Below are 21,784 nucleotides of genomic sequence, written 5' to 3'. Positions count from 1 at the left end.
ACATCCCATCTGGTCCCGGTGACTTATCCAACTTGATGCTTTCCAAAAACTCCAGCACATCCTCTTCCTTAATATCTACATGCTCAAGCTTTTCAGTCTGCTGCAAGTCATCCCTACAATCGCCAAGATCCTTTTCCGTAGTGAATATTGAAGCAAAGTATTCATTAAGTACCTCTGCCATCTCCTCCGGTTCCATACACATTTTTCCACTGTCTCACTTGATTGGTCCTATTCTCTCACGTCTTATCCTCTTGCTCTTCACATGCTTGTAGAATGTCTTAGGGTTTTCCTTAATCCTGTCTGCCAAGGCCTTCTCATGGCCCCTTCTGGCTCTCCTAATTTCATTCTTAAACTCCTTCCTGCTAGCCTTATAATCTTCTAGATCTCTATCATTACCTAGTTTTTTGAACCTTTTGTAAGTTCTTTTCTCCTTGACTAGATTGACAACAGCCTTTGTACACCACAGTTCCTGTACACTACCATCCTGTCTCATTGGAACGTATCTATGGCAGAACCCCACGCAAATACCCCCTGAGCATTTGCCACATTTCTTCCATGCATTTCCCTGAGAACGTCTTGCATTCTTATAACACGAGAGAATATCATCCAATCATTATCAAACTATAGTTTTAAGTTCACTCATCCCAGGAATCAATCTTATGAATTAACTAAGGCTCAGAGGAAAAGAGATCAAAACAGCACCCAGTTCTCTAAATGAAGACTCACCAAAACCCTAAATAATAGTGTAGAACCATACAACATAGGCACAGGCCCTTTTGCCCACAATGTTGTGCCAATATAATTAAACTAGTAACTAAACTAATCCCTTCTGCCTCCAAAATGTCTATATCTTTCTATTCTCTGCAGATACATGTGCCTATCTAAGAGCCTCTTAAACAGCTCTGTCATATTTACTTCCAAAACCACTGCTGACAGGTCATTCCAGGCACCCACTATTCTCAGAGTGAAATACTTGCCCTATAGATCTTCTTTGGATGACAGGGCAAGGTTAAATTCATGCCCTTTATAAGAGACATTTTAAACCAAGGCTGTCTACTCTGTCTTTGACTCTCACAATCCTATTGTTGGAATCAATTTTTTTTGAATTATTGAATTAATGCAAGACTAAAAATCATAGTTTTAATCAGTTTTTTGTGACATAATTTACATTTTTAACAAATTGTTTCTTTAACAAACTTGTATTTTCACAGTATGTGGTGGTTCATTCCTACTTACTGGCATCAGGTGGTCCAGCAGTTACATATATCTTTTCATTTTTAAATTGATTGGTGTACATTATACTTGTGTTATAATTGTTTTAATTATGTAGCCTATTATCTGGATTATTTCTATCCGAAGAATTTCTGTTATCTCGAGTATAAAGGTGGTAGATTTTTCGAAGATGCCATCTTCCTCTTTTTTTTAAATCTCTGCTTTACTCCTCAGCTCCTCACTTAAGTTTCAATTGTTCTGTATCTTTGTCTAAACCTTAAAACAAAAGATCATGAAAATCAAAGAGTCTCGCTCATTCATGAATTCCTAAAAGAGGCCAGGGATCAAAAATTACTGAGATTCAACACTAAAAACTTATTTCAGGTCTACACAATCTTGACAACAATTACTTTTGAATTCCAACACAAATTCAATGAAGGCCAGTACATCATTAACCTTCTTAGTCATTGGTTGTATGTTTAATTTTGCATTTCATGAACCAGTAAATCAAGATCCATCTGCCCATCAATGTTCACTTGTAATCACAACAATTTAAAAATATTTCTGTCTTTCTATGTTCCCAACCAAAGAATGAGAGGAGATCTTATAGAAACATATAGTCATAGTCATACTTTATTGATCCTGGGGGAAATTGGTTTTCGTTACAGTTGCACCATAAATAATTAAATAGTAATAAAACCATAAATAGTTAAATAGTAATATGTAAATTATGCCAGGAAATAAGTCCAGGACCAGCCTATTGGCTCAGGGTGTCTGACCCTCCAAGGGAGGAGTTGTAAAGTTTGATGGCCACAGGCAGGAATGACTTCCTATGACGCTCTGTGTTGCACCTCAGTGGAATGAGTCTCTGGCTGAATTTCTCATGTTCTTGTACAAATATTGTATTTTCCCAGTTTATATTTCAGTTGGCATCCCTGACACACTTGCTTAACCTAATCTGTATTCCTTGCATTTTCCCCACAACTGGTTTTGTCAACTAGTTTTACATTATTAAGTTTTCTCAGTCATGTAGTTTTTTTTTTGTTTTTGGCCCTATCTTTCTCATTTTTTTTGGTGGGAGGGGGGAATTTGGGGATTTCCACGGATGCTGCCCGACCTGCTGAGTTCCTCCAGCGTGTTGTGAGTGTTGATGTGCGTGTTCCATTTTGATCATTTTTTTTAATGCCGGGAGGGGGTATTTGGGGGTTGATGCACCTGTTCAGTTTTTGTTCCCTTGTTTGTGCTGGGAGGGAGGATTTGGGGGTTGATAATCGTGCTATGTTTTCTTTTGTTCCTTGGTTTCATAGCTACCCAGAGAAGAAGAATTATAGTTATATACTTTGATAATAAATGAACCTTTGAAGCTTCTCAACCTTTGACTAATTATGCTTATTCTCCTATTTTAAATCACTTAACACAAACTGAACAACTGAGGGCTCATGATTGAGCCCCAAGCTGCCCAATCAATAACAGCTTAACAAGCTAAAAAGACCCATTTATTCCTACTCCCTGATTTTTGACCTTTAATAAATCTTCTTTCTAAGCTAACTATGTTATTCAACAATGTTTATATAGTATAACTCTATTACATTTGTCAAACACAATGTTCGTCTTAGAAAATCATGTTATATCTGCCTTTAACAATTTTTTTGAATGTCATATTCCAATGTCCCTTATGCAGATATCATGATTTTATTGGTAAAAGATATCTAGACAATTGATCCACAGTTCTTATTCCCTCCTTCTATCTTTAATTACCGTGTTATTTTTGTTATTATTTAATCAATTGGGAATGTTCCAGAAGTGAGGACGATTTGGAAAATCATCACTAATGTATCTGCTTTCTCAGAGATCATTACTTTTTGAACTTTGGGATGCAGGTTCGTACATCCAGTTCCAGACTCTCCCAATTGGTCCAGTACGTTCTCTTTCATGATATTAACAATTTGAAGTTCCTGAGGTTCATCTTTTCGTTACATATACTGTTTCCATTGCAGGGAACAAAGTAATCATTTATTTGCACAAATGTTTTTTATTCCTTATTATAATTTTTCCTATCAAGTTTTGCATGCATTCCATAATTGTTTTTGCCACTCTACTTTTTTTTTTACATAATTATACTGATCAAATGTATTTAGAATTTAGAATTTATTTAAATCTTACATTCATCCCACAACATGATGGAGTAAAAATCTTTGTGTTATGACTCCATGGCAATGTACGGACATGTGAATTTAAAAGTCTAATGGCTTGGAGAAAGGAGCTGTCCTGTAGCCTGTTGGCCCTGGCTTTAATGCTACAGTACCATTTGCCAGACAGAAGCCGCTGAAACAGTTTATGGCTGGGGTGACTGGTGTGCCCGATGATCTTCCAGGCTTATTACTACAACTTTATATCTCTCATTGGAAAAATAGATTTTTGTTTTAAATAAATGTGGATTCAAATCCCCCACATGGGAAGGGACTTTGCAGGTAGATAAGCAGAGAAATATTTAAGAATGATATGCACTTACAAACTGCATACTATTCATTAGCTGAACTCCAGCAGAACATCTCTATATAGTAAACATTGCCCAAACTCTCCAGGCTACAGCAAAGTGAAATCCCACAGGCTGGTGAAGATTTTTAAGTAGCATTTATTGAAGCTTATGAATCTAATCTAATTATCTAAGTTTGGCTGCAAACATAGAACATAAAACAGTACAGTACAGGTACAGGACCTTGAGGCCATTATGTCTGTGCTGAATATCATGCTAATCTAACTATCATTCAACAAATTCCACTCAGTGAAAGACTTACCATTCTTCTCCAATTTTATAAACATAAATGATACTGTCCGTCTGCCCAATAGCTATTTTGGTGGAATCTGGGGAAAAGGCCATCCCTTTGACCACATAGCTTTTCTTGCCATACTGAAAAAAAAACAATGATATAATTTTTAATTGCAACAATCTAAATGAAAAGAGCCTAAATTGTACTCCACAGCTAATCTTGTTTCACAAGTGGCTAAATGCTAGAAAAGACATCTACATCCTTAAATAATATTTGGAATGTTTTTTTTTAAAGAACACATCTTTTTGAAGATACAAATTCAGAGGATTAATATTAGATTTGTGATCAGAGCTCTATAATGAGCAGAAGTTGTAGAAAACAAATTAATTATTTATTATTACCAGTGCACAAAGCCATATATAATTCAAGAAAATATATTTTGCTAAATAGGATTAAATAACAAAATGGTTCATTCATGATCTATATTTTTAAAAAATCTCACATTCATCTATCGCTAGGAGTGATTTAGTGGCCCTGCAGTTGCTGTTGCTGATACACAGATACTGGAACCTAGATTTGATCCTGTCTTTGTGCACTGCCTGTGTGGAGGTTGCACGTTCTGTCAGTGACTGTGTGGGTTTCCTACAGATGCTTTGGTTTACTCCCATTATCCCAAAGAGCTCTGGTTCATTAATTTAAATTACCCCTCGAGTAATTTTAAGGCAATTGCAGGAGAGGGTAAAAGAGAGTAAATGCAATGCTATGTGGAAATTAGGAGCAGGGAGGGAAAGTGAATCAATATTATTTCTCCTCTGATAGTGGGTAAAATACTTCACTGTGTCATTACAAGATAAACCTCAAAATTCAAAATTAAAGGAATTTATAAACAAAAGTCTGTGCAAGACAAGTTTCCTTGCTCTATCTTTTCAATGCAAATAGCTAGTAGTGAGAATCTTCTACTTTAGTAGCTATTATTCAGCTGAGTACAAATGCATCAAAGGTCCTAAAGATTTCTGAGATTATTGTTAATACGAGGGGTGATTGATAAGTTTGTGGCCTAAGGTAGAAGAAGTCAATTTTAGAAAACCCAAACACGAGGAATTCTGCAGATGCTGGAATTTCAAGCAACACACATAAAAGTTGCTGGTAAACGCAGCAGGCCAGGCAGCATCTCCAGGAAGAGGTACAGTCAACGTTTCGGGCCGAGACCCTTCGTCAGGACTAACTGAAAGAAAAGTTAGTAAGAGATTTGAAAGTGGGAGGAGGAGGGGGAGATCTGAAATGATAGGAGAAGACAGGAGGGGGAGGGATGGAGCCAAGAGCTGGACAGTTGATTGGCAAAAGGGAAATAAGAGGATCATGGGACAGGAGGCCTAGGGAGAAAGAAAGGGGGAGGGGGGAACCCAAAGGATGGGCAAGGGGTATAGTCAGAGGGACAGAGGGAGAAAAAGGAGAGAGAGAAAAAGAATGTGTGTATACAAATAAATAAATAAATTATGGATGGGGTACAAGGGGGAAGTGGGGCATTAGCAGAAGTTTGAGAAGTCAATGTTCATGCCATCAGGTTGGAGGCTACCCAGACGGAATATAAGGTGTTGCTCTTCCAACCTGAGTGTGGCTTCATTTTTGCAGTAGAGGAGGCCGTGGATAGACATATCAGAATGGGAATGTGATGTGGAATTAAAATGGCCACTGGGAGATCCTGCTTTCTCTGGCGGACAGAGCATAGGTGTTCAGCGAAGCGATCTCCCAGTCTGCGTCAGGTCTCGACAATATATAGAAGGCCACATCGGGAGCACCGGACACAGTACATCACCCCAGCCGACTCACAGGTGAAGTGTCGTCTCACCTAGAAGGACTGTCTGGGGCCCTGAATGGTGGTAAGGGAGGAAGTGTAAGGGCATGTGTAGCACTTGTTCCGCTTACAAGGATAAGTGCCAGGAGGGAGATCGGTGGGGAGGGATGGGGGGGGGGGGAACGGACAGACGAATGGACAAGGGAGCCGCGTAGGGAGCGATCCCTGTGGAAAGCAGGGGGGCGGGGGAGGGAAAGATGAGCTTAGTGGTGGGATCCCATTGGAGGTGGTGGAAGTTATGGAGAATAATATGTTGGACCCGGAGGCTGGTGGGGTGGTAGGTGAGGACCAGGAGAACCCTATTCCTAGTGGGGTGGCGGGAGGATGGAGCGAGAGCAGATGTACGTGAAATGGGGGAGATGCGTTTAAGAGCAGAGTTGATAGTGGAGGAAGGGAAGCCCCTTTCTTTAAAAAAGGAAGACATCTCCCTCGTCCTAGAATGAAAAGCCTCATCCTGAGAGCAGATGCGGCGGAGACGGAGGAATTGTGAGAAGGGGATGGCGTTTATGCAAGAGACAGGGTGAGAAGAGGAATAGTCCAGATAGCTGTGAGAGTCAGTAGGCTTATAGTAGACATCAGTATCTCTGTCTCCAGAGACAGAGACAGAAAGATCAAGAAAGGGAAGGGAGGTGTCGGAAATGGACCAGGTAAACTTGAGGGCAGGGTGAAAGTTGGAGGCAAAGTTAATGAAGTCAACAAGTTCAGCATGCGTGCAGGAAGCAGCGCCAATGCAGTTGTCAATGTAGCGAAGGAAAAGTGGGGGACAGATACCAGAATAGGTACGGAACATAGATTGTTCCACAAAGCCAACAAAAAGGCAGGCATAGCTGGGGCCCATACGGGTGCCCATGGCTACACCTTTAGTTTGGAGGAAGTGGGAGAAGCCAAAGGAGAAATTATTAAGAGTAAGGACTAATTCCGCTAGACGGAGCAGAGTGGTGGTAGAGGGGAACTGGTTAGGTCTGGAGTCCAAAAAGAAGCAGAGAGCTTTGAGACCTTCCTGATGGCGGAACATTGACTTCTCAAACTTCCGCTAATGCCCCACCTCCCCCTCGTACCCCATCCATTATTTATTTATTTATATACACACATTATTTTTCTCTCTCTCCTTTTTCTCCCTCTGTCCCTCTCACTATACCACTTGCCCATCCTTTGGGTTCCCCCCTCCCCCTTTCTTTCTCCCTAGACCTCCTGTCCCATGATCCTCTCATATCCCTTTTACCAATCAACTGTCCAGCTCTTGGCTCCATCCCTCGCCCTCCTGTCTTCTCCTATCGTTTTGGATCTCCCCCTCCCCCTTTCAAATCTCTTATTAGCTTTTCTTTCAATTAGTCCTGACGAAGGGTCTTGGCCCGAAACGTCGACTGTACCTCTTCCCAAAGATGCCGCCTGGCCCGCTGCGTTCACCAGCAACTCTTATTTGTGTTGTTTAGAAAACCTAGCACGTTTATTTTTCAACATAGTCCCCTCCTACATTTGCACACTTAGTCCAACAGTTGTGGATCTTTGTAGAAGTCGGCATCTTGGACCTCCAGAAAGTGGTCCACAGCAGGGCTGATTGATAAGTTTGTGGCCTAAGGTAGAAGGAGATGAGTTATACAGCTGTCATTACATGCACGTGCAGGTCAACTCTGAGTGATTATGCAGAAAGTTTGAAGTTAGTAACTCGTCTTCTTTCACCTTAGGCCATAAACTTATCAATCGCCCCTGCTGTGGACCACTTCTGGAGGTCCAAGACGCCAACTTCTACAAAGAAGGGTCCATGACCGCTGGACTAAGTGTGTATATGTAGGAGGGGACTAAGTTGAAAAATAAATGTGCTAGGTTTTCTAAAATTGACTCCTTCTGCCTTAGGCCATGAACTTATCAATCATCCCTCGTTGAACATAGAGCAGTAGAACACAGGAACCGGCCCTTTGGCCTGCAATATTGCACTAAACTACTAAAGGTTCAAAGTAAATTTATTATCAAAGTACATATATGTCACCATATACAACCCTGAGATTCATTTTCTTGTGGGAATACTCAGTAAATCCATAATCAAAAAATAACCATAATAGAATCAATGAAAGTCTGCACCAACTTGGGCATTCAACCACTTGCAAATACAAAAAGAAAGAAAGAATAACAATAAATAAATAAATAAATAAATAAGCAATAAATATTGAGAACACGAGATGAAGTGTCCTTGAAAGTGAGTCAATAGGTTGTGGGATCATTGCTATGATGAAGTGAAGTTGAACCCCTTAGGTTAGTCATAGTCATACTTTATTGATCCTGGGGGAAATTGGTTTTCGTTACAGTTGCACCATAAATAATTAAATAGTAATAAACCATAAATAATTAAATAGTAATATGTAAATTATGCCAGGAAATAAGTCCAGGACCGGCCTATTGTCTCAGGGTGTCTGACCCTCCAAGGGAGGAGTTGTAAAGTTTGATGGCCACAGGAGCCATCAAGAGCCAAATTACTGATTAAATTAGATTATGAGAACATTTGGTCCTCTTTTATTGTCATTTAGAAATGCATACATGCATTAAGAAATGATACAATGTTCCTCCAGAGTGATATCACAGAAAAACAGGACAAACCAAAGACAACACTGACAGAACCACATAATTATAACATATAGTTACAGCAGTGCAAAGCAATACCACAATTTGATAAAGAACAGACCATGGGCACGGTAAAAAAAAATTCTCAAGTCCTGATCGACTCCCAAGTCCCCGATAGCAGGCGGCAAAAGGGAGAAACTTCCTGCCATAAACCTCCAGGCACCGACAACTGCCGATGCATTGGAAGCACCTGACAACAGCCGACACTGAGTCCGTCCGTCCGAAAACCTTGAGCCTCTGACCAGCCCCTCCGATACCGCCTCCTGAGCGCTATCCTCTGCCGAGCGCCTTCAACCTCACCCCGGCCGCCGAAACAAGCAAAGCTGAGGATTCGGGGCCTTCTGCTCCGGAGATTCCAGACCACACAGTAACAGCGGCAGCAAAGTGGGCATTTCAGAAGTTTCTCCAGATGTTCCTCCGTACTCTCACGTCTGACTCCATCAAATCAGAATTGTGTACGGTACCCTACTTGACTCAGGTTGCAGGGATCGGTCCCTCCGCGACTCCCTGGTCCACACGTCCCTCCCCACGGATCTCCCACCCGGCACTTATCCCTGTAAGCACAAGTGCAACACCTGTCCCTACACCTCCTCTCTTGCCACCATTCAGGGCCCCAAGCAGTCCTTCCAAGTGAGGCAACACTTCATTTGTGAGTCTGTTGGGGTCATCTATTGCATCCAGTGCTCCCGGTGCGGCCTCCTCTACATCAGCGAAACCTGATGCAGATTGGGGGACCACTTTGTCGAGCACCTCCGCTCCGTCCGCCACAACAGACAGGATCTCCCAGTAGCCACCCAGTTCAACTCTGTTTCCCACTTCCATTCAGATATGTCCATACATGGCCTCCTCTACTGCCATGATGAGGCTAAACTCAGGTTGGAGAAGCAACACCTCATATGCCGTCCAGGTAGTCTCCAGCCCCTTGGTATGAACATAGAATTCTCCAACTTCTGGTAATTCCCTCCCCCTCCCTTCCTCTTTCTCTATGTCACTCTGCCCCCTCCCCCAGCTGCCTATCACCTCCCTCATGGTTCCGCCTCCTTCTACTACCCATTGTGTTTTCCCCTATTCCTTCTTCACCTTTCCTGCCTATCACCTCCCTGCTTCCCGTCCCTCACCCCTTTATCTTTCCCCTTACTGGTTTTTCACCTGGAACCTACCAGCCTTCTCCCTCCCACCCTCCCCCCACCTTCTTTATATGGCCTCTGCCCCTTCCCTCTACAGTCCTGACGAAGGGTTCCGGCCCGAAACGTCGACTGATCATTTCCACAGATGCTGCCCAACCTGCTGAGTTCCTCCAGCGTGTTGTGAGTGTTATTCTACAATTTAGTTTTCATTGCATTCATCGCAGAAAACTCCACTTCGCAGAAATATGTTGGAAATGGAAGCAACGTTTTCAGTGCTTTCATGGCTGTCTCAGGATATTCAGCCTTGACCTTGATCCGGAATGGCGGCAGAGGTGTTATGTCAAACATACTTTTCAGCCCGCCGTCATTTGCAAGCTCGAGGAGTTGATCTTCTTCCCGCGCTGACATGGATAATTCACCGGGGATGTTCACAAATGGGTCACAGACCCATTCCTTTGCACGTCTTGGGTGACTGATGACCTCATGTGCGTTAAAATTCAACAGTGCGTGACAGGGAATGAGGAAAGGTGCAGCTGACTCATATCGTTTCATATCACCAAATCGTATTGTTTCCTTGCGTGGTTGGGGACCACTCAGCACGAAGAGAGACCAACCAGGATGCTCGCTCTTCCTCTCCCTCTCAAAAAAGTCCATTTCCGGAATATTGTATATAATTTCTGGGCATCAGGGAACCACTATCGATATGCAGGAGACTCCTGGAACTTCCGGGAGAGGTGGGATGTCTGGAAATCTCTTCTTAGAATCCACCTTGTCAATCCTCCTCAGAATGTTCCGTGCATCAATAAGTTCACATTTCATTAAAGTGCAATGAGCGCAAGACCAATCTGTTCAACTAATGTCAATCTGTCACAGAAATTGACCTTTCCTGCGCTCTCTCCAATGCTAAGTATTTCAATCCTTAAACATAGATTAAATATGTACACAATACTCCAGATGTGGGCTCACAGCACCCTGTAAATTTTCTTCAAAATGTTTCTACTTTTGTATTCCATTCTTCTTTCTATAAACGTCAATGTTAAATTAATCTTCCTAACTATTAGTACAGGCATGCTAACCTTTTGCGCAAAATGTATTTGGACTTTCCCGAACCTAGATAATATTTCTGTAGTCCTATTCAATTTAAATAATGGCTTGATTTCTCATTCCTCCTGCCAAAGTGAATATCATCACATTCTACTTCATCTGCTTACTTCTTGCTCAAGACTTCACTATCTATTCCTTTGAAAGGCCTTTATGCCCTTCCTTACAACTGGTCTATTACCTAAAGTCGTCTACAGTGCACTCAACTATACAATAATTTGATTATGGAACTTCCCTGTAAATAAATGATATCTGTGCACATTATTATTTATATTTAAGACTACAAGTTGTGATTACCTTAGAATCAGCAGGTTTAGTGGAGAATTTATCTCTTCTTTCTCCATTTTCATCATAGAGAAGAACAACTCGGTCTACTGTGCAGACTGCAAACTTGTTGTTGTTGGGTGCCCATGACATACATGTAACTTTTGCAGCACCATCCTTAAAGGAAAAAAATAGCTTAATTTACTTTAAAATTGCATTCAACGTAGAAGGGGAAAAAAAATCCCATTGCCATTTAGGGATGGCAAAAGACACCTTTACGAGAATGAAGAGTATACTGACCAATACTAAACTAGGCAAGACAACCCACCTTAAGAGTACTGAAATGTTGCGTTTATCCAGTTATGTTATATGGCTCAGAATGTTGGGCAATACCAAGTAACATGAGGAAACGAATTGAAGCAGCAGAGGTGTGGTTTCTGAGGAGGATGCAAAGAATATCATGGACGAAATAAATATCTAACGAGGATGTCATGAACGGAGCAAACACAAAAAGAGATTAATGTATTAATGTATTAATTTTAATATTAATATTAATGTATGAGATCGTGAAAAGGCAACGTAACTTCATTGGACATGTGATTAGGAAAGAGAGAATGCACGGTAATTATGGGAAAGATTGAAGGGAAGAAAGCAAGAGGAAGACGAAGTCAAATGATGATGGAGACAGCAGCCAGAGAAAATGAGTACCAATGAATTGATCCACTTGACCCGAAACAGGAGTGTGTGGACAATGGCAGTCAAAGCTCAAACGGCAGGTGATGATGATGATGATAATTGCCCACTGGATAAAGAACTAAATTCTGAAAACAATACAATCTACTGAATAAAATCAAAATTCTCTGTCATCTTCATCACCCAAAACATCTGATCATTTCAGAATAACTAATATATTTAGGGTCTACATGACACCATCCTTTCATGTTCTAATTTTTTTTCTTATTTTTTACACTTAGAAATGCGATTAATGTCTGGTGAGCAGTGAGCGAAGCTAAAGAGACTCAAGATGGTTGGTCTTGCATCAACTGTAAAACTATTAGGGTCCTGCGACTAGAGTTCGAGCATAAATACGGAGGGGTCGTTTCCATAGAAGAACAGGAGAGGAATTTCATGGTATGAATGCTATTACTGAGTTGACACTTTGATATAAAGATGATAAACATCACCACAACGGTGTGAGCTACCGCTCATCTCTCTCCAACAGAACTGGTCCAGCTGTGATCGGGGGTTACAGAAAGATCGAGTTGGATGCAGATCTTGCATCTGGCTACATTACAACAGGCTGCACCGTAATTATAAAGTTATTTGCGACGACCCGAGGGGCTACAGTCCAACCCAAGTTAAAGCTAGAATGCAGTGCAGAAAAGAAACGTCGGCCCCGAGTAATACTGTAGGCCCAGATATCTCCATGCGGCCTGCTCCTCCAGGCCGATCCCAGCCCCGCTCCACGCAACACCCCCACCCCATTGTACCTGCGGCGTCAACAGGGTTTTCAGGTGCTTCAGCTGCATTCTGCAACCCCACTTTGTTTCCTCCCTGTCGCGGAGCCGCTAGCCGCCGTTGCCCTAGTTACAAGCTCCCGTCCCATTCGTTCGCCGTTGCCCTTGGTTACGAGCCTCCATCCCATTTGCTCTGGTGGAGAATTCCCGCCCATTTCCGACATCCAGCGTCATGTAACCTGCTTTCAAAATGGGCGCCGCCACCGGTGACGCAAGTTTAGCGAACGTGGCTCAAAATCAAGGCAGGACAGGGCTTCTTTCATATTTTGTGGGTTTTTTTTTTCCCTGCGGTTCATTGAAGGAAAATAAATCATGACAAAAACAGAGAATTTAAAAGGTCCTGGAGGAGGAAAAGTGTTCTGAATTTGCAGACGTTTCCGTTTCTTTTAACATCGTTTGAGTTCTATAAGCGCTCGTTGACAGGGAAAGACGGCAGTTGGACTATTTTAGAGAAAGATATAAAATTGTGGAGATGCCGGGGATTGAACCCGGGGCCTCATACATGCAAAGCATGCGCTCTACCACTGAGCTACATCCCCACCGCTGAACACAGCTCTGCTCCTGTCTCCTGCATACCCGGCTGATTCATTGTTCCGTTTCGCTCTGGTTTGAGTTGCTTTCCACCACGTTTGTTCTGTTTAATTCCATGAAACCCAGGATCCCGCTTATTTTCAGCATCTTTGCGTCCTCACCCCCTCAGACCGTCGCGCCACTTTCGAAAATCAATGCTATGTCTTTGTTCCTGAATCTTCGTTTAAATACTACAATTTAGTTTACGTTTCTCAATGTGCCAACGGAATGTTAAATTATTCATCTGAATTTCAGCTTAAAATTCTGAATACTAACCAGAAATTCAAATCAATAGAAACAATTAAGTATAATTTTTTTTCAGGTGGGAAGAAAAGCCACTGGGGAAAAAAGTACTTTTCATTTTTATATTTTCTATTTATGATTTTTAATTTATTATTTTAATATTTACTATCGATTGGTAATCCGGGGAGCGGGAAGCGCAGAATCAAATATCGCTATGATGATTGTACGTTCTAGTATCAATCGTTTGGCGACAATAAAGTATAAAGATTTTCCTTCGGGATCCACCATGGTGATATACAAGTCCACCAGAAGGCACATGATTTTATACTATAACAGAAAGTTTATAGTATCAATGTCTATATGACAGAAACCTGGTTTAGAAATCTATTACTGAAATACTAGTTTAAATTTAGCCTCGGGAAATGGAATCCGATGTAATCATTTTGCAATTGTAAAATCCAGCTATTGCCGAAACTTGATTATTTTTACGACTGTAGTGATTCAGATCATGTTTGTCCGTATACATTTATACATTGGTATTAAATTTGTGGTAAATGCGCGCCGGAGCCACAGGGATCAGTGCTGGAGGCGGCCGTATCGTAGTCCTGGTGTCAATAATAATGGAAGTTATCTTGCAGGTACAGGAGGCAGTTTAGAAAGCTGGTCTTCATTCTAAAAGAAGTTGATTACAAGAGATGAGACACCTTGCTCCTATTATATGAAAAACTTTGTGCGATCAAATCTAGAATATTGTGTACCGCTCTGGTGTCCCTACTTAAAAGAAAGGTATACTTTCAATAGAGAGTCTGCAGCAGCTTCAGCAGATTGATCTCTGGGGTGGCAGGCTTGTTTTATAAAGAGAGGCTGCTGAAGGAACTCAGCAGGTCATGTAGTTCCTCTTCCCTCCACAGATCCTGCTTCACCCCAGAGTTCCTCCAGCATTTTATCTATCTATCTATCTATCTATCTATTTCTTTCTTTTTCTTTCTTTCCTTCCTTCCTTCCTTCCTTCTTTCCTTCCTTCCCTCCCTCCCTCCCTCCCTCCCCTAGGGTGTCTATAATCTGTGGTCATAGTCTTAAAATAAGGGATCAGTCATTCAGGAAAGAGATAAGAAATAATATTATTAATCCAGAAAGTAGGTTATCTTTGGAATGATTTACCCAGAAGTCTATGGAGACAGAAGGAGGTCTGTTCAAGAGATTCTTAGATATTTAGATATTAAGGTATCAAGGAACATGCAGGAAAGTAGCACTGAGGTAAAAGATGAATCATGAATTTTCAACAGTTAACTTTGTGATATGATGCTACAATAAAATTGTTAAAACAAGGAGCGTGGGTTACTTTTCTGTGTCTGATTTCACCTTGCTGTGAAACTTTACTGTCAGGGCTAAGTGACAGAGGATCCATACAATGCTCTATCTCTCTCCCTCTCTCTCTCTCTCTCTCTCTCTCTCTCTCTCTCTCTCTCTCTCTCTCTCTCTCTCTCTCTCTGGCCATCCATCCCATAGGATGATGATGGTTCCTTTCAGTCAGTTAGTGGGGTGACCCCACTCCTCAGAAGGGAACAGTGTGTGCGTGAATGGATTTTAAGTGGGGTAGGAGGTTGCACAGGTCCGGACCCACCCTCTCGACATTCCCTCCCGGATCCAGCGGCATGGTGGGGTCCAAGGCAGCTGGGGGAAGTTCTGTTGAAGTGAATGGCCAGACCAAGCTTCGATACAAGGGATGCCCTTTCCGCGCTTCTTGGCATGTGTTTGCTAGATGGCCGATGGCCCTACGAGAGAGTTCATCTGCAGACATCCCACCTCTCCTGGAAGTTCCGGGAGTATCCCGCATATTGATAGTGGCTCCCTGACCCCCGCAAATTATGTACAATATCCCGGAAATCGATTTTTTTGAGAGTGAGCAAGCGAGAAGGGGAGAGAGAGCGAGTGACAGATGTAGTGAGAAAGTGACAGAGAGAGCATCCTGATTGGTCACTCTTTGTGCTAAGTAGACATATCAGTTTTCTCTGTGGGCGGGCTTTACAGTTTACCTCTCCCTCTCTTTCATTGTCCATCAGTTCAGTTTAGTGTCTCAACTAACCTTGAAGGACTGGTTGCTGCGGCACCATTCCACTAGTTGGCATATCTCAGTCCTGACAAACCATTGACATACAACGTAAAAAGAAGTATTCCCAACACCGACTCCTGTGGAACACCACACCTACAGCCAATCAGAAAAGGCTCCCTTTATTCTTACTCTTTGTCTCCTGTCAATTAGCCAATGCTCTTGCCATGTTAGTATCTTTCAAGTAATACCATGGGCTATTAGCTTGTTAAGCGGCCTCATGCAGCACCTTGCCAATGACCTTCTGAAAATCAAAATATACAACATCCACTGATTGTTCCTTGTCCATCCTGCTTGTTATTTCCTCAAGGAATTCCAACAGATATGTCAGGCAAGATTTTCCCTCAAGGAAACTATGCTGACTATGGCCTGTTTTATCATGTGCCTCCAAGTATCACAAAACCACATCCTTAGCAATTGATACAATATCTTTCCAATCACTGAGGTAAGGCTAACTGGCCTATAATTTCCTTTCGTCTGCTTCCCTCCCTTCTTGAAGAATGGAATAACATTTGCAATATTCCTGCCCTCCAGAACCATACCAGAAGCTACTAATTCTTGAAAGATCATTACTAATGCCTCCCCAATCTCTTCAGCCACCTCTTTCATCTGAGGTATAGTCCACCTGTTCCAGGTGATTTAACTACTTCCAGATTTTTCAGCTTCCCAAGCGCCTTCTTCCTAGTAATAGCAATGGCATTCACTTTTGCCCCCTGACACTCTCGAACTTTTGGCATACTGCTAGTTTCCTCCACATTGAAGGCTGTTGCAAAACACTTGTTCAGGTCATCTACCATTTTCTTGTCCCCCATTACTACCTCTCCAGCATCATTTTCCAGCATTCCAATATGTACTCTCACCTCTCTTTTACCCTTTATATTTCTGAAAAACCTTTTGTATCATTGGCTAGATTTGGTCTTCGTTGGCTAGATTTCCCCATTATGGCTTTTTCTGTTGCCTTCTGTTAGTTTTTAAAAGTTTCCTAATCCTCTAACTTCCCACTTTGATTTATTATATGCCCCTTCTTTTGCTTTTATGTTGGCTTTTACTTCTGTTGTCAGGCACGGTTGTGTCATCCTGCCTTTAGAATACTTCTTGTTATTTGTGAAGTACCCATCCTGTGCCTTCTGAATTACTATTGCTGCTCTGTCGTCATCCCTGCTAATGTCGCCTTCCAATCAACTTTGGCCAGCTTCTCCCTCATTCCACTGTAATTCCTTTTACTCCTCTGTAATACTGATACATCTGACTTTAGTTTCTCCCTCTCAAATTGTAGGTTGGATTCTATCATATTATGATCACTGTCTCTTAAAGGTTCCTTTACCTTAAGCTCCCTAATCAAACACAACATGTAATCCAAAATAGCTGATTCGCTAGTGAGGTCAGCCACAGGCTTCTCTGAAAAGCCACCTTGTATGCATTCTACAAGTTCTCTCTCTTGGAATCCAGCACCAACCTGATCTTCCCAATCTGCCTGCATATTAAAGTCCCCCATTACTATCGTAATATTGCCCTCTTGACATGCCTTTTCTATCTCCTATTATAATTTGTAGCCCACATCTTGGTTACTGTTCAGAGGCCTGTATATAACTCCCATCAGGGTCTTTTAACTCCTGCAGTTCTCAACTCTACCAGAAGGATTCTATATCTTCCGATCCTATGTCATGTCTTTCTAAGGATTTGATTTCATTTTTTTACCAACAGAACCACCTTCCTACCTGCCTTTCCTTTTGATGCAAAGTGTATCCTTGGATGTTAAGCTCCCAACTATTATATTCTTTCAGCCACAACTCAGTGATGCCCACAACATCATACCTGCTAATCTCTACAAGATCATCTACCTTATTGAATATACTGCGTGCATTCAAATATAACACCTTCAGTCCTGTATCTATCACCCTTTTTGGTTTTCTCCTTCCTTTACACTGCAAGTCATTCTACTGACTGCAATTTTGTCCTATCATCTAGCTGTCCTTCCTCACAGTCTCACTATACACTGCCTCTTATAAACCAACAGCCCTATCCTCAGCCCAGTTCCCAGTTCCCATCCACCTGCCAAATTAGTTGTATCATGTTGTGATGTCAGTATATCCTCCACCTCTGAGCTTTCTTTTTAATATATTTTGGTTTAATATATAATTAATACAAATGTTGACTGGATTTCTAATCTAATCTTTGGTAAAGATTATCTGTCAAAAGATAAATTTTATACTTCTCTTAGCTCCTTTTGGTTGAGAGGTTCATTGGTTTTATAAAAGTGAGGTATTTCACTATCAACACTTTTGGCTGGACAGCAAACTTGCTCAAGCCAAATATTGCCAAACATTGCCAAACATTGTTTGATTTCTTATCAGAACAATTACCTCATATCTGTTCAAAGATTACTTCTATTGTTTTTTTTATGTGTAAGTTTCTAACTGTATGTTGTTCAAAAGAAAGCCATAATCAAAATATATCTGCACAATGTTTCTTATTTCTGAGAAACTATTTTACATCTTTATCCCCTGCGGATCATATGTTAAAGTTTAGAAGTTTAGAATATGTCAAGTTTAGAAACAACCAATGCATTAAAACTATGTGCCAAAACAAACAATATTGTTTGATACAATATTAACAAGCGTATACATATTTAAGATCAAGTTAGATAGTTTCACAGGCATTTGAATAGCTGACTATTTTGAGATACATTGGAACTAATGAAGAATAAGAAAATTGTTGGATCTGCAGCCAAACAAGTCTTTGGGCCCTAGTGGACTTCATCCTGGGGTCTTAAAAGAAGTGGCAGGATGGACATTCTTGAGAATGGGAGAAGGATTGGAAAATGCATTTGTAACATCTTTATTCAAAAAAGGAATGGAGGAAATGACAGGTCACATAGTTTAACATCTGTTATAGTGACAATAAGAGAAGCTATAATGAAAGATGTTATGGAAACACAGGGTCATACAGGACAGAAAGAGACCTTTTAGCCCTGTAAGATAACACTGACCACGAAGCACCCACTTACACTCATCTTATCCTCGTTCCATTTTATTCTCCCCTCTTTCCCATCAACTCTGCACCCCACCCCCACCACCACCACCAGATTCTGTCATTCACTTACACACACAGGGAAATTTACAGTGGCCTTTTAACCAACCAACCTTTCTGTTGTTGTGATGTAGGAGGAAACTAGAGTGCCTGAATGAAATCCATCAAGTCACAAAGGGAACATGCAAGCTTCACACAGACAGCACTGGACCAAAAGATATAGATAGGCTGTGAGTGCACAGAGCTCTGGAAAATGAATTATGATAGGGAAAATGCAAAATTGTCTACTTTGGGAGGAAAGAAGAAAAAGCATATTATACAAATGGTGAGAAATTGCTGAGCTCTGAGATCCAGTGGGATCGGGATCATCAAGACACAGCCTGGTTATTTGATAAACATTGTACAAGGCTACTTCTAACATGCATATAAGAGACACAATAGTTGACGTACCACCTAATTCACTGAGTAACAGGGGTCACGCAAAGGATTTGTGCTCAAAATTTGTCCAAATTGGCACTGGTGAAATATGGCATTTTGTGCCCTATTTTTCAGTCATAGATTTTAGGGTAAAAGTATGACTAAAATGCTGGGGATGTAGCTCAGTGGTAGAGCGCATGCTTTGCATGTATGAGGCCCCAGGTTCAATACCCGGCATCTCCACAATTTAACCAATTTCCCCCGGAATCAATAAAGTATGACTATGACTATTTTTTTTTTAAAAATATTGTTATGATAGTGATTCAGTCACTGTCACAAGTTCAATCCACAATGTATTCTGTGTTAAAATGAATTAAGAGGAGGAAGATAGCTCATTGGTATTCTGAAAAATGTCAATTCACAGTGATGTGTGTTAGCTACATGTCTCACAATGAACTGAAGTGAACCTCGGCATGATAATCCTCTCAGCTGCCCAATACTAGATAGGGAATCAATATAGTATCATGCTTGATGAGCACCCCGCCTGGATTGAATGCTTACACCCGAAGACAGACCTGTGTGCGCATGGGGAACACGAGGGACTGCAGATGCTGGAATCTGAAGGAACAACTAGTCTGCTGGAGGAACCCCAGAACCAGAGTTTCAACCTGAAATGCCCACAATTCCTCTCCGCCCACAGCTGTCACTCAAGCCACTGAATTCCCCAGCTGATTCCTTGTTACTGCCCTTCGTGCATGTTTCTTGCATTGGTTCCTTTGCTTCAAAGGTCGTTTACATTAAGATCTTCAGAGACATTTATTGTATGTCTTCTTGAGTAGGCAGTGGCTTCATACCTATCCCCACCCCATGTAAAACACTATTAGTAAGATATGACACTAACATTTTCATGTTTATCATCTGGAAGGAAGAGAGAAATTGAAAAATATATTAGAGCCACCTTTTGCATTCAAGTAATTTTTTACCCCGAATACCTTTAAGTTGTTGGCTTATATTTTTGGTAAACAATATTCACCAAATTCACTTCATCCCTACGATCAGCTCCCGAGATCCTGGTTTTGCAGGGATCTCACTCAGACATGGTCATGGTTTGCTTTAAGGCTCAGAGACTCTTGCTTCCGATGGCATGGCGAGATACAGGTTTTGCTGATGAGGAAGCAGTGAAGCATTATGCATTATATGCGGTCAGCGGACCGTGCAGCACATTCTCTGGAGGAGAAGGAGAAAGCAGCCCTAAAACTATATGGCTTAGGCCTGGGCAGCATTTTCTGCCAGTCTTCTGAGAATCTTATGAATACCTTTCCCAGGAAAAAAGCTTTTGAAGGAGCTGGTCATGCTATAGGCAGAGCAGCAGTCTTATAGCTGGGGCCAATTCTGAAACTGGTCTTAATTTTTATCCAGGTAGGATCCGAAGACATCTGTGATGTTTTCATATTGCTGCATGCCGTAGAGATGTGACCAAAGTTCTCTTTTCAAGTAGAATAAAATTTGTCTGCTTCCTTTCCATTGTTTGAGAAGCAAACAACATGGGAAAGGGTGCTAGCAGGGTTAACAACTCATCCATTGTATAGGGGAGATAAAATACACCAATATTGTATTCCAAGCTGCACATAACCACACAGATCTTTACCAGAATATCAAGTTATTTCACTCCCCACACTCCCCATTCGTATCCAGAAACTCAACTCATGGCATTCATGACTCCTTTATGCTGTGGTAGGAATTTGTCTGCCTCCATCTCAGATCAATAGATGGCTCTTTGCTGGGTGGCAGTTCAAGACTGAAACTTACATATCTGCATACTGAGGATCCATAAAGGAAAGCAGAGCACTGTTAAAATTTGAGCCATACAAGTGCCAGAAATATGATGGAAAACATTGTAGGATTTCTGAAATAACAATCTGCATTGTGGTCTCATCTAGAAGAGCTCTCCAAAATAACTTAAAGAGGACATCTTCTTCACTGTGGTTTGCATCTTCTGTTGGAAGCGGGGCTGCTTGTAGCCCAGCTGTCATAGGGTCATAGAGAAGTACAGCACAGAAACTGGCCCTTCGGCCCTTCTAGTCCATGCCAAAACTATGTAAACTGCCTACTCCCAACGACTTGCACTGGGACCATAGCCCTCCATATCCCTAGCTGTCTTATGGTTCCAGTGATCCACATTTGACTCTGATGCTGTGTGGAGTTTGCACATTTTGCTTTGACTGTGTAGATTTCTCTGGGTTCTCTGGTCATCTCCCACACACTAATGTCATGGTGGTGGGTAAGTTAATTGGCTACTGTAAATGACCCCCAGAGTAGGGTGGCTGGGAGATTTGGGAGGGTATAAATGGGCGTGTGTGAATTAATAGGTGACAGGAAATAAATTAGGGAATGGAGTTGAAGGTAGATGTGATAGATTTGATATACCAAATAGTCCTTTTCTACTGTATATCATTAGGAAATATGGCATGTATCGGTCGAGCCCTTAATGTCAAGGGCAGGAACAGAATAAACTGGAAAGAAGGAGTAAAAGTCAAAGGGAGGAACATCAAGGGATGAAATGATGATGATGATGATGATGATAGGAGGCCCTTTCTCCGTTTAACATTACTATTAATTATTATTATTTGACAGTAGCAACTTTAAATTCATCGGTGTTATTTTGGAGGACCTGTCCTGAGGCCAGCACAGCTATTTCCTGAGGAGTTTGCGAGGATTCAGCGTGACATCTAAAACTTTGACAAACTTCTATAGACATGTGGTGGAGAATATATTGACCGGCTGCATTACAGTCTGCTACGGAAACACCAATGCTCTTGAACGGAAAATCCTACAAAAGGTAATGGATACAGCCTAGTCCATTATAGGTAAAGCCATCCCTCCATTGAGTACCTCTGCATGAAACATTGTCACAGGAAAGCAGCATCCATCATCAAGGACCCCACTATCCA

General features: G+C 41.5%; 1 protein-coding gene and 2 non-coding genes across 5 annotated transcripts in view; 1 reads left to right on the top strand and 2 right to left on the bottom strand.

The window, feature by feature from the left end:
• The window catches only part of ift172 (intraflagellar transport 172), a 209,920-nt gene extending 197,376 nt beyond the window's left edge, over positions 1–12,544 (bottom strand). For all 3 annotated transcript variants that reach the window (XM_072251419.1, XM_072251420.1, XM_072251421.1), the window contains exons 1-3: positions 12,437–12,544; positions 10,980–11,123; positions 4,011–4,123 (exon numbers count right to left, since the gene is read on the bottom strand). In XM_072251419.1, the coding sequence (XP_072107520.1) occupies positions 4,011–4,123; positions 10,980–11,123; positions 12,437–12,475 (296 nt within the window). In that variant the 5' untranslated portion in view covers positions 12,476–12,544. The remainder of the gene's footprint in view (positions 1–4,010; positions 4,124–10,979; positions 11,124–12,436) is intronic.
• Positions 12,545–12,930: 386 nt separating this feature from the next.
• trnaa-ugc (transfer RNA alanine (anticodon UGC)) lies at positions 12,931–13,002 on the bottom strand. Its single transcript has one exon. It is a non-coding gene; the product is annotated as a tRNA-Ala (tRNA).
• A 6,002-nt stretch (positions 13,003–19,004) lies between these two features.
• Positions 19,005–19,076, top strand: trnaa-ugc (transfer RNA alanine (anticodon UGC)). Its single transcript has one exon. It is a non-coding gene; the product is annotated as a tRNA-Ala (tRNA).
• The last annotated feature ends 2,708 nt before the right edge of the window (positions 19,077–21,784 follow it).

Source organism: Mobula birostris, chromosome 2 (genome assembly GCF_030028105.1).
Source record: "Mobula birostris isolate sMobBir1 chromosome 2, sMobBir1.hap1, whole genome shotgun sequence".
In the NCBI taxonomy this organism is placed as follows: domain Eukaryota; kingdom Metazoa; phylum Chordata; class Chondrichthyes; order Myliobatiformes; family Myliobatidae; genus Mobula; species Mobula birostris.
This window is presented reverse-complemented; position numbering and strand designations above follow the sequence as displayed.